Here is a 13667-nt window from a genome sequence, read left to right on the forward strand (position 1 = left end):
GCATTGGCTCCACCTCGTGCTCCCGTGAGGGGGTTGAGCAATTCATCAACTTCACCAACACATTCCACCCTGACCTTAAATTTACCTGGACCATCTCTGACACCTCCCTCCCCTTCCTGGACCTCTCCATCTCCATTAATGACGACCGACTTGACACTGACATTTTTTACAAAACCACCAACTCCCACAGCTACCTGGATGACACCTTTTCCCACCCTATATCTTGCAAAAATGCCATCCCGTATTCCCAATTCTCCGCCTCCGCCGGATCTGCTCCCAGGATGACCAGTTCCACCACAGAACACACCAGGTGGCCTCCTTCTTTAGAGACTGCAATTTCCCTTCCCACGTGGTTGAAGATGCCCTCCAACGCATCTCGTCTACATCCCGCACCTCCGCCCTCAGACCCTACCCCTCCAACCGTAACAAAGACAGAATGCCCCTGGTGCTCACCTTCCACCCTACCAACCTTTGCATAAACCAAATCATCCGCCGATATTTCTGCCACCTCCAAACGGATCCAACCACCAGGGATATATTTCCCTCCCCACCCCTTTCCGCCTTCCGCAAAACCGTTTCTTCCGTGACTACCTGGTCAGGTCCACACCCCCCAACAACCCACCCTCCCCTCCTGGCACCTTCCCCTGCCACCGCAGGAATTGCAAAACCTGCGCCCACACCTCCTCCCTCACCTCTATCCAAGGCCCTAAAGGAGCCTTCCACCTCCATCAAAGTTTTACGCACATCCACCAATATCATTTATTGTGTCCGCTGTTCCCGATGCGGTCTCCTCTACATTGGGGTGACTGGACGCCTCCTAGCAGAGCGCTTTAGGGAACATCTCCGGGACATCCGCACCAATCAACCACACCGCCCTGTGGCCCAACATTTCAACTCCCCCTCCCACCCAGCTGAGGACATGGAGGTCCTGGGCCTCCTTCACCGCCGCTCCCTCACCACCAGACACCTGGAGGAAGAACGCCTCATCTTCCATCTCGGAACACTTCAACCCCAGGGCATCAATGTGGACTTCAACAGTTTCCTCATTTCCCCTTCCCCCACCTCACCCCAGTTCCAAACTTCCAGCTCAGCACTGTCCCCATGACTTGTCCTATCTTCCTTCCCACCTATCCACTCCACCCTCCTCTCTGACCTATCACCTTCATCCCCTCCCCCACTCACCTATTGTACTCTATGCTACTTTCTCCCCACCCCCACCCTCCTCTCATTTATCTCCCCACCCTGCAGGTACTCTGCCTCTTTTCATGATGAACGCCTTTTGCCCGAAACGGCTTTTGGTTTTCCTGCTCCTCGGATGCTACCTGAACTGCTGTGCTTTTCCAGCACCACTCTAATCCAGAATCTGGTTTCCAGCATCTGCAGTCATTGTTTTTACCTAACATACGATGCACGGCTGAGGATCCTGGGATTGTGTTCATTAGAGTTTAGAAGGTTGAAGAGAGATCTAATAGAAACTTACAAGATAATGCATGGTTTAGAAAGGGTGGATGCTGGGAATTTGTTTCCATTAAACAGGGAAACTAGGACCATTGGGTATAGTCTTAAAATTAGAGGGGGTCAATTTATAATGGGAATGAGGAGACATTTCTTCAGCCAGAGAGTGGTGGGCCTGTGGAATTCATTGCCATGGAGGGTAGTGGAGGCCGGGACCTTAAATGTCTTCAAGGCAGAGATTGATACATTCTTGATCTTGCAAGGAATTAAGGGATACAGGGAGAGTGCTGATAAGTGGCGTTGAAGTTCCCATCAGCCATGATTAAATGGCAGAGTGGACTTCTTGGGCCGAATGGCTTTACTTCCACTGCTATTTCTTATGGTCATTATTCTAAGTTTCAGGAATAGAGTCCCTCTCCACTCCCAGATTATCTTTGCTCATCACTCCCTCCATACTAAGGATCATCCTGGTGAACCTTCTCTGACGTGCCTTGAATGAAATTAAATATTTCCTTTAATAAGGAACCAAACCTGCTCATAGTACACTGACTTCCTTGAAATGAGGTCCAACATTCCTTTCTGCTTTGTGATTACCTGCTGTACCTGTGTGCTAAGCTTTCTGTGTTTCATGCACATTTCCATTTGTGTTGCAGCTTTTTGCAGTTTTTCTCCATTTAAATAATATTCTGTTTGTTTGTTCTCTCTCCCACAATGAACAACTTCACATGTTCCCACCTTGTACTCCCTTTGCCAACTTATTACCCACATAATTAACCTACCAATGTCTCTCTTTGAATAGATTTTCCACATCTCACAGCGTGTCTTTCTACCTATTTTTGTGGCATCCACATTTGGTTGCAGTACATTTGCTTCCTTCCTCCAAGTCATTCATACAGATTGTAAACAGTGTGGTCCCAACACTGACCCCTGTGGAGCCCCCTGTGGGTTGCAGGTCACTAACCTGAAAAACAGCCCCTGATCCCCACTCGCTGTTTCCTGCCCATGTCAGCTTTCCAATCCTCTGGTACTTCTCCAGAATCCAAGGATTTTTAGAAAATTACAACCAATGTATCCACAATCTCTGTGGCTACCTCCAGACAAATGGCACTTGGATAAGAAGGGAGGTTGTGAATTTTGTCAAAAGGGGGGTAAAGAAAGCATATGAAAGGTTTAGGAAGCTAGGATTTAGGGATTGGTTTTAGGCGTGTTTAGCAAAGCATGCCAAATTAAGGACAGTCAGCATGGTTCTGTTGGGGCAGGTCATGCCTTACTATTTGAAGAATTGTTTGAGGAAGTGACGAAGGTAATCAATGAGGGTAGAGCTGTAGATGTTATCTATATGGATTTAGTAAGGCTTTTGACGTGGTCCTTCATGGTCGACTCATCCAGCAGATTAAGATGCATGATATTCACAGTAACCTGGCTGCGTGGATTCAGAGAGGTCAAAACAATAACTGCAGATGCTGGAAACCAAATACTGGATTAGTGGTGCTGGAAGAGCACAGCAGTTCAGGCAGCATCCAACGAGCAGCGAAATCGACGTTTCGGGCAAAAGCCCTTCATCAGGAATCTGGAATTGAAATACTGTTTGTTGAGAGTATGAATTCTCCTGAGGATGTAATACAGAGTGGGTCCTTTGCAATTCCTGATGAAGGGCATTTGCCCGAAACATCGATTTCGCTGCTCGTTGGATGCTGCCTGAACTGCTGTGCTCTTTCAGCACCACTAATCCAGTGCATGGATTCAGAGTTTGCCTGCCCGTAGACGGGAGAGGGTAGTAGTTGAAGGGTGTTTTTCAGGCTGGATGTCCATGCAGGGTTTCTGCCGGGATCTGTACTGCGACCTGTGTTGTTTGTGATATATATGAATGACTTCAATGAAGTAGTAGATGGGTGGGTTAGGAAGGTTGTAGACAACGCAAAGATCGGTGGAGTTCTGGATTGTGTAGAAGGTTAGTGAAGGATACAGCAGGATATAGATCAGTTGCATTTATGAAAGGAAAAATGGCAGATGGAGTTTAATCCAGACAAAGGTGAGGTGCTGCACATTGAGATATTTAATGTTAAGGAAAAGTATACAATTAATATGTTACAAAGGACAGGTCGACACCCCTCTGATATTTAAAACCGAAACACCAAGAGGGGAGCACCTCACCTCCCAATCCGATAAAGAAGTGTGATAAGGGGTATAACCTACCTCTCACCCTCATAGCCTGTTGTAAAGGAGTGTTTCTATGAAAGGAATCCCTAATACTCACTTTATAAGTTACAAGTAACAATTTATTTACTTAAACCTAACAATGAACAAATTAACAGAATTACTAACAAACTGGACAATTCCTCTCTCACTACTATCTTGTCCCTCACTGAACTAAATTCTTTTGGTATGCTGTTCCAATAACACAAGTCCCACTTATATAAATCCAATAAGAAAGCCTCTCAAACTTCACATAATGTGTCTTCCAAAATGCTCCTCACCCTCTCAGCTGATCTTCTTTCTGAAATACCTCTCTCCAACGAATTCTTGTAACAGGGCTGTTCTCTCTGTGGATTCGGCTGTCTGGAATATTCGCTAAACGTGCCTTTCATGAATAGTTGGTGCTCTTTTACAGAAGGTGTAGATTTCCTGTGAAAGCCCGGCATTTATTTCTCAGATGGTGGGTTTGCTCCTTCTTCAGGTGGCAGTTTGCTCTCCCATCTACATACCTGTGATGACATACAAATTTCTTTACAATCGGATTGGTTTGAGGTAGTCAATACCAGCAGGTTTAAATTTAATTAAGATTTAGTACCTAGTACCTGGTTTAAATTTATATGGTTAATATTCAGACTGGTTGCCTTAACATCAAAACAAGCCAAGATTACCAGCTACACCAGCAATTGATACATATGTTTCACCAACTGCTGCCCACAGGCATTCATTTTAAATCTCCAAACTTTGAAAAGCATTTCACTCTTAAAGGGACCACACATTTTGTCCTCCTACCATTTATTACAAATTGTAGCTTCTTGCCTTCTACTTCAACAGTAATCGAAACAACTTCGTAATACCTCCCCATTAAGAAATAGTGAAAAATCACTATGAAAAGGTTGCTTCTATTTTTTCTCTAAACCTTATCACAAGGTACATGGATCAATAATCTAAAGTTATACACTTTGTTCTAATATATATAAAAAATATTGAACTCCACTGGTTCAATCTTATCGACACATTTTCTTTAAACTCATGAAAATAGATCTTCAATAACATTTTTACGTCCCATCACGTATAAAATCTGTAAACTAAAAGCCTGTAAAATGAGACTTCTATGAAATAGTCTCATATTTCTGTCCTTAAATCTTGCCACAAAGGTGAGAAGTTTGAGGTCTGTGTACCTAAGCATCACTGAAACATTATTTGTAATCCATCAGCAGGACCATCGTGCTACTAAACATAGAACATAGAACATAGAAGAATACAGCGCAGTACAGGCCCTTCGGCCCTCGATGTTGCGCCGATCAAAGCCCACCTAACCTACACTAACCCACTATCCTCCATATACCTATCCAATGCCCGTTTAAATACCCATAAAGAGGGAGAGTCCACTACTGCTACTGGCAGGGCATTCCGTGAACTTACGACTCGCTGAGTGAAGAACCTACCCCTAACATCAGTCCTATATCTACCCCCCCCTTAATTTAAAGCTATGCCCCCTTGTAATAGCTGACTCCATACGTGGAAAAAGGTTCTCACTGTCAACCCTATCTAACCCCCTAATCATCTTGTACACCTCTATCAAGTCACCCCTAAACCTTCTTTTCTCCAATGAAAACAACCCCAAGTGCCTCAGCCTTTCCTCATAGGATCTTCCTACCATACCAGGCAACATCCTGGTAAACTTCCTCTGCACCCGTTCCAGTGCCTCCACATCCTTCCTATAGTATGGCGACCAAAACTGCACACAATATTCCAGATGCGGCCGCACCAGAGTCTTATACAACTGCAGCATGACCTCAGGACTCCGGAACTAAATTCCTCTACCAATAAAAGTTTGGGACTAACTTCCAGTAGAACCCACTCAGTCCCAAACACTGAAGTACCTCTCTCTCTTCAAAGATAGTCTTGAAAATTCCTTGATGGTCTTCGTCTTCACATTCCTCGGGTCATCTTTCCATGTCTGACATTATGTACCAAGAATATAATTTTTGCCTTAATGAATTCAGTTTTTGTTAAATTTATAACCAGTTTTGCCTCCTGTAGTTTTTCAAAGAGCTCTGTCAAATGTGCCATATGATCTTTCCATGAATGAGTAAAGATCACTAAGTCATCGATATGGTTGGCACAATTGGTCAAACCTGCCACAACTCTTCTCATGAGTCTTTGGAATGCGGCTGGTGTGTTCTTCATTCCAAAGAGAATCACTTTGAATTGATATAGCCCATTTCGGATTACAAACACAGAAACTTTGTTCACTCTTTCTGATAAAGGTACTTATCAGTAACCACACAGTAAGTCCAACTGTGTGATGTAAGTGGCTTGTCCAACTTTTTCTCCACAATCCTCCAGCTGAAGAATTGGGTATGAGTCTCATTTAGTTACGACGATGACCTTCAGGCTTTGGAACCAACATAATTGGTGAACTCCACTCGCTCTAAATCAGCTCGACGATATCTTCTAGGAACATTGCTTTCACTTCCTTCTGTGCCTGTGCTGATTTGAGAGGATTAAGCCTGTAGGGGGTGTTTTATCAGAACAGCCTTCCCTACATCAACTCCATGCACTACAGTATTAGTCCACTCCAGTCAATTTTAACATATGTCCTCATACTGCTGCAACAAAGCTTTCAAATCAGTTCTCTAGTCTTGAGACAGATAGCTTACTATCCTATCTCATTCCTTCAAGATCTCCTCATTAGTCAATCTACTCTGAACCACATCAAAATCCAAATCTTCTGGATTTGATTCCTCAATCTGAGAGGCACCAACTAATACTTTTTCTTCCTGTTCCCTTTCCAAAGATACTGGTTTATTACTGCCTAGCATTTGACACATCTGATGTGTACGGCAAAATTCAACCACATCCTTATGCAATCCAAGCCAATAGAAGCACATTCGTACCTTAGCCTGAGTCTTCCTACTGGTAATTCATGTGCTACCTGTAACACTTCCTGTCTGTATGCTACCGCTAACACAATCTGGTGCATCTCCGACAATATCTCCTCTGCAATAACTAGCAAGGTCTCCATTATTACCTCAGGATTCTATCCCTGAGATAATAACCCCATGGAATGCATTCTGATTCCTTTTTTCGAGTGGGCTTTATGGTATAAATCTTTTATTATCTCATGTTGGGCCGAAGGGCCTGTTTCCACACTAATTAATCTAATTATGGGTGGCATGGTGGCACAGTGGTTAGCACTGCTGCCTCACAGCGCCAAAGACCCAGGTTCAATTCCTGCCTCAGGCAACTGTCTGTGTGGAGTTTGCACATTCTCCCCGTGTCTGCGTGGGTTTCCTCCAGGTGCTCTGGTTTACCCCCACAGTCCAAAAATGTGCAGGTTAGGAGAATTGGCCATGCTAAATTGTCCATAATGTTAGGTGAAGGGGTAAATGTCGGGGAATGGGTCTGGGTGGGTTGCAGTTTGGTGGGTCAGTGTGGACTTGTTAGGCCAAAGGGCCTGTTTCCACACTGTAATTAATCTAATCTAATCCTTTTGTTGTAACTCCAGTAATCTTTCAGAACTAAACACCTCTCCCTGTTCCTCTACCTGCTCCCATATCATCAAACAGGGTGTCAGCGAACCAGGCCTCAACTCCTTTGTCTCGACCTTTGGTTTTTCCTTCTTGCTTTAACTTATAACAGTGGGAGCTTCTTCCCACACAGTCGGGAAAAATTCCACGCTTTTTTCTTATTAACTCCTCAGTTCCCTAGTTTTCCTTTGGCTCAGAGTCACAGAGTCATATGTATGTAAGTACAGAAACAGACCTCATGGTTCAACTCATCCATGCCGACCAGATATCCTAAATTAATCTGGTCCCATTTGCCAGCACTTAGCCCATATCTCTCTAAACCTTCCCTATTAATATACCCATACATAAATTGTACCAGCCTCCATCACTTCCTCTGGCAGCTCATTCCATACACATACCATCCTCTGTGTCTAAAGGTTGTCCCTCAGGTTCCTTTTAAATCTTTCCCCTCTCACCAAAAACCTGTGTCCTCTAGTTCTGGACTCCCCCACCCCAGGGAAAATACCTTGTCTATTTATCCTGTCCATAGCCCTCATGGTTTTATAAACCTCTATAAGGTCACCCCTCAGCCTCCAATACTCCAGGGAAAACAGCCCCAGCCTATTTAGCCTCTCCCTATAGCTCAAATCCTCCAACTCTGGTAACATCCTTGTAAATCTTTTTATGAATTTATCGAGTTTTGAGAAGATTTGTAGCTAAGGTTGAAGTTCTGAATGTAGGTTTGCTCGCTGAGCTGGAAGGTTCGTTTTCAGACCTTTCATCACCCTACTTGGTAACATCTTCAGTGGGCCTCAGGCAAAGCATTGCTGATAAGTCTAGCTTTCTATTTATATGTTTGGGTTTCTTTGGGTTGATAATGTCATTTCCTGTGGTGATGTCATTTCCTGAGAAGAAGTCACTTCCTATTCTTTTTCTCTACTCACCAGGATACATGAAAACCAACTAGCCACAAAAAGACATGACCCTCTCTCACTAGTATCCCTCCATACAGATAAGGAAGGACACCACTTTGACTGGGACAACACATTCATCCTAGGACAAGCCAAACAAAGACATGCATGAGAATTCCTAGAAGCATGGCATTCCAACCGGAACTCTATCAACAAACACATCGAGTTAGACCCCATCTACCACACAATGAGAAAAATAACAGGAAGTGACTTCACCACAGGAAATGATATCACCACATGAAATGACATCACCAACCCAAAGAAACTCAAACATATAAATAGAAAGCAGACTTATCAGGACTTTGCCTGAGGCCCACTGAACATGTTCCCTAATAGGGTGACGAAACGTCTGGAAATGAACCTTACAGCTCAGTGAGCAAACCTACATCTTTTTTCTGAACTGTTTCAAGGTTCACAACAGAAAGATATAGAATGTAGTGAAATAGATGGTGACATCTTGATAAATGTCCATGTTACAGAGGAGAAGTATAGGATGTTTTGAAATGCATAAAGGTGGATAAATCCCCACGACCTGATCAGGTGCACGCTCGAACTCTGTGGGAAGCTAGGGAAGTGATTGCTGGGCCACTTGCTGGAATATTTGTATCATTTATAGTCACAGGTGTTATGGACAAGGCAAGACCATTCACAATATTCTTAAGCAGGCAGCTGAGACTATAACTTTGCAATTTGTTTCAGGAAGTGTCTACAGTAAGTTAACTAGGTTGACTAATAGATCTTAAAAATGACAGAAATTTATTCACAAAATTACATAATGAAACAGAAAGAACAGAATAAAGAAGCGATGCAGAACTCAGTTTATCTAAACTAGACTTAATTATACTGTTCTGGATATACACAACAATCCCAATAAGCAAACCCCCTTTAAAAACCAGTCTAAATGGAATATATCCTTACAGGTTGAAGTTGAAGGGCATAAACAGAGTGAGAGAGTTTCCACCCAGCTCCCTGTTGAACTGCCAACCAGTTCTGGACTGAACTAAACTGCTCAGCTAGAGACCTGACCACTCCCTTTTCATTATACAGGTCACTTCTAAAACATAACCACTTTGGCCTGAAGAACTCGTCTGATGGAAGCCTGGTAAAAACAATGACTGCAGATGCTGAAAATCAAATACTGGATTAGTGGTGCTGGAAGAGCACAGCAAATCAGGCAGCATCCAACGAGCAGCGAAATCAACGTTTCGGGCAAAAGCCCTTCATCAGGAATAAAGGCAGTGAGCCTGCAGCATGGAGAGATAAGCTAGAGGAGGGTGGGGGGTGGGGAGAGAGTAGCATAGAGTACAATGGGTGAGTGGGGGAGGAGATGAAGGTGATAGGTCAAAGAGAAGAGGGTGGAGTGGATAGGTGGAAAAGAAGATAGGCAGGTCAGACAAGTCAAGGAGACAGTAAGTGAGCTGGAAGTTTGAAACTAGGATGAGGTGGGGGAAGGGGAAATGAGGAAGCTGTTGAAGTCCACATTGATGCCCTGGGGTTGAAGTGTTCCGAGGCGGAAAATGAGGCGTTCTTCCTCCAGGCGTCTGGTGGTGAGGGAGCGGCGGTGAAGGAGGCCCAGGACCTCCATGTCCTCGGCAGAGTGGGAGGGGGAGTTGAAATGTTGGGCCACGGGGCGGTTTGGTTGATTGGTGCGGGTGTCTCGGAGATGTTCCCTAAAGCGCTCTACCTCCAAAAAGACCCCACCACCAGGGATATATTTCCCTCCCCACCCCTTTCCGCCTTCCGCAAAGACCGTTCCCTCCGTGACTACCTGGTCAGGTCCACACCCCCCTACGACCCACCCTCCCATTCTGGCACTTTCCCCTGCCACCGCAGGAGCTGTAAAACCTGTGCCCACACCTCCTCCCTCACCTCTATCCAAGGCCCTAAAGGAGCCTTCCACATCCATCAAAGTTTCACCTGCACATCCACCAATATCATTTATTGTATCCGTTGCTCCCGATGTGGTCTCCTCTACATTGGGGAGACTGGGCGCCTCCTAGCAGAGCGCTTTAGGGAACATCTCCGAGGTTTTACAGCTCCTGCGGTGGCAGGGGAAAGTGCCAGAATGGGAGGGTGGGTCGTAGGGGGGTGTGGACCTGACCAGGTAGTCACGGAGGGAACGGTCTTTGCTACTCTATGCTACTCTATGGTACTCTATGCTACTCTCTCCCCACCCCCACCCTCCTCTAGCTTATCTCTCCACCCTTCAGGCTCACTGCCTTTATTCCTAATGAAGGGCTTTTGCCCGAAACGTTGATTTCACTGATGGAAGCCTGGCCAGGTTTATTACCCCTCTGGAAAAAAAATCAAGGACAAAGTATCCCTGAGCCATGGAACAGCTTTTAGAAAAAAAGGGACCAGCTTTGTGACACAGGTGAGGTGCCGGAAGACTGGAGGTTGGCTAACGTGGTGCCACTGTTTAAGAAGGGTGGTAAGGAAAAGCCAGGGAACTATAGACCAGTGAGCCTGGCCTCAGAGATGGGCAAGTTGTTGGAGGGAATCCTGCAGGACAGAATTTAAATGTATTTGGAAAGGCAAGGTCTGATCAGGGATAGTCAACATGGCTTTGTGCATGGGAAATCATGTCTCACAAAGTTGATTGAGTTTTTTGAAGAGGATTGATGCGGGTAGAGCAGTAGATGTGATCTATATGGACTTTTATAAGGCGTTTGACAAGGTTCCACATAAGAGATTGATCAGCAAGGTTAGATCTCATGGAATACAGGGGGAAATGGCCATTTGGATACAGAACTGGCTCGAAGGTAGAAGACACAAAGGTGGTGGTGGAGGGTTACATAGAAGCCCTACAGTGTGGAAACAGGCCATTTGGCTCAACAGGTCCACACCGAACCTTTGAAGAGTAACACACCCAGACCTATTTCGACCCAACATGTCCCCTGACTAACGCACCTAATCTACACATCCCTGTACATGAAGGGCAATTTAGCACGGTCAATTCACCTAACCTGCACAATTTTGGATTGTGCGAGAAAACTGGAGCACCCGGAGGAAACCCACACAGACGCAGGGAGAATGTACAAACTCCACACAGATGCCCGGCTGGAACCAAACTCGGGTCTCTGGCGCTGTGAGACAGCACTGCTAACCACTTAGCCACCGTGTCACCCACCCCATGTTGTCTTTCAGACTGGAGGTCTGTGACCAGTGGAGTACCACAAGGATCGGTGCTGGGTCCACGACTTTTTGACATTTGTATAAATGATTTGGATGTGAGCATAAGAGGTACAGTTAGTAAGTTTGCAGATGACACCAAAATTGGAGGTGTAGTGGACAGCGAAGAAGGTTACCTCAGATTACAACAGGATCTGGACCAGATGGGCCAATGGGCTGAGAAGTGGCAGATGGAGTTTAATTTCGATAAATGCAAGGTGCTGCATTTTGGGAAAGCAAATCTTAGCAGGACTTATACACTTAATGGTAAGGTCCTAGGGAGTGTTGCTGAACAAAGAGACCTTGGAGTGCAGGTTCATAGCTCTTTGAAAGTGGAGACGCAGGTAGGTAGGATAGTGAAGAAGGCGTTTGGTATGCTTTCCTTTACTGGTCAGAGTATTGGGTTTAGGAGTTGGGAGGTTATTGGGAGGACATTGATTAGACCACTTTTGGAATATTGCATGCAATTCTGATCTCCCTCCTATTGGTAAGACATTGTAAAACGTGAAAGGGTTCAGAAAAGATTTACAAGGATGTTGCCAGGGTTGGAGAATTTGAGCTGTAGGGAGAGGCTGAACAGGCTGGAGCTGTTTTCCCTGGAGCATCGGAAGCTGAGGGGTGACCTTATAGAGGTTTATAAAATCATGAGGGGCATGGATAGGATAAATAGACAAGGTATTTTCCTTGGGGTGGTGGAGTCCAGAACTAGAGGGAAAAGGTTTATGGTCAGAGGGGAAAGATATAAAAGGGTAAAAGCAAATTACTGCGGATGCTGGAATCTGAAACCAAAAGAGAAAATGCTGGAAAATCTCAGGTCTGGCAGCATCTGCAAGGAGAGAAAAGAGCTGACATTTCAAGTCTAACTGACCCTTTGTCAAAGATATAAAGGGGACCTGAGGGCAACTTTTTCACACAGAGGGTGGTACGTGTATGGAATGAGCTGCCAGAGGAAGTGGTGGAGGCTGGTACAACTACAACATTTAAGAGGCATTTGGATGGGTATATGAATAGGAAGGGTTTCGAGGGATATGGGCCAGGTGCTAGCAAGTGGGACTAGATTAGGTTGAGATATCCGGTCAGTTGGACCGAAGAGTCTGTTTCTATACTGTACATCTCTATGACTCTATCACATCCATCCTCTAGCAGGGAGACCAGAATTGCATGATTAGGCTTCTCCACTACAAGGGGCATCATTCCCACCTTTGATCCCCCAACCGTAGTGGTCCCCTCCTCACTCAAGGTGACTCATACCCCCTGCTCCTCCATCAATTAGGTCCCATCCTTACCTTAGTGGAGCCACAGTCACACTGCTCATCTTCCTCCACATACAGGTTTCCACACTCAGGACCTGCCACCAGCTGCTCAAGATCTGGGAGGTTGAAGAGACAGGCTCCAAGTCCATGGAGTAAACCTCTCACTAAATCATCACGGCTGCAGTCACTGAACATTGTTGGCAATGGGAAACTGAGGGGAAGGAAACAAGAGCGTGTGTGGAATGGTTCATAGATCATTAGTAAGTACAGGAAGCATGCTCCTCATACAGATCATTGAAAATACTCCTTAATTAGCACTTTCAACCCAAGGCCACTTCCATCTAGAAGGACGAGGGCACCAGACACACCGAATCAGTACCATCTGCAAGTTTTCCTCCAAGTCACTCACCATTCTGACTTGGAAATATATCGCCGTTCAATTCACTGTCATGGGGTCAAAATCCTGGAATTACCTCCCAAAGGTCAACCTACAGCACTTAGGGAGAGGGGTAACTGGTGGTCACAGTCAAAAAGGAGCACACAGGAGCTCTATCCATGTGCACCCACCCTCCAAACAGTCATCAGTCTGAACACGGATGGCTCATCAGGGGGTCCAGGCCAAGATAAACACACACCTCCACGTGTGGCTGAGTGTGCTGGGAAGGAGAGGACAGTGAAGATTATAACAGGTATAAGGGTCTGACTTCAATTTTTAGGGGGCAATCAGTTGACATTTCTCTTGCCAAAAATCAGCATCCAACCTGGTGCCAGGATCAATGAGGTCAGTGAGAAGTTGCCAAGCAGGCCTGAGCAAGGATGTCACCAGTCACGCTCAACTTTGGTCCCAGAGATATTGATAGAATGAGGTACATAGTCATGTAGACAGAATTCAGGGAGCTGGATGGAAAACCAACACACAGGAACTAAACACAAATCATCTCTCACTTCTCCCAAATGCCAAGCTGAAATAAGTATCGGAACAAGAGCAGATGATCCATGGAGAGATAGTGCAGGATGGAGGGCATTAGATTTCTGGATAGACAGGAGAAATTTAAAAAGGGGTGCAAGTTTTAGAAAGAACGCTGGACAGGTAGGGACTTTTTTCAGTG

General features: G+C 45.2%; 1 protein-coding gene across 1 annotated transcript in view; it reads right to left on the bottom strand.

Annotated features, from left to right (window-relative positions):
• The window catches only part of LOC140480726 (disintegrin and metalloproteinase domain-containing protein 12-like), a 545040-nt gene that overhangs the window by 320632 nt on the left and 210741 nt on the right, over window positions 1–13667 (bottom strand). Inside the window, exon 12 of the mRNA XM_072576009.1 lies at window positions 12592–12769. Within this exon, the coding sequence (XP_072432110.1) occupies window positions 12592–12769 (178 nt within the window). The remainder of the gene's footprint in view (window positions 1–12591; window positions 12770–13667) is intronic.

The sequence above is a fragment of the Chiloscyllium punctatum genome, chromosome 1 (assembly GCF_047496795.1).
Source record: "Chiloscyllium punctatum isolate Juve2018m chromosome 1, sChiPun1.3, whole genome shotgun sequence".
Lineage (NCBI taxonomy): Eukaryota > Metazoa > Chordata > Chondrichthyes > Orectolobiformes > Hemiscylliidae > Chiloscyllium > Chiloscyllium punctatum.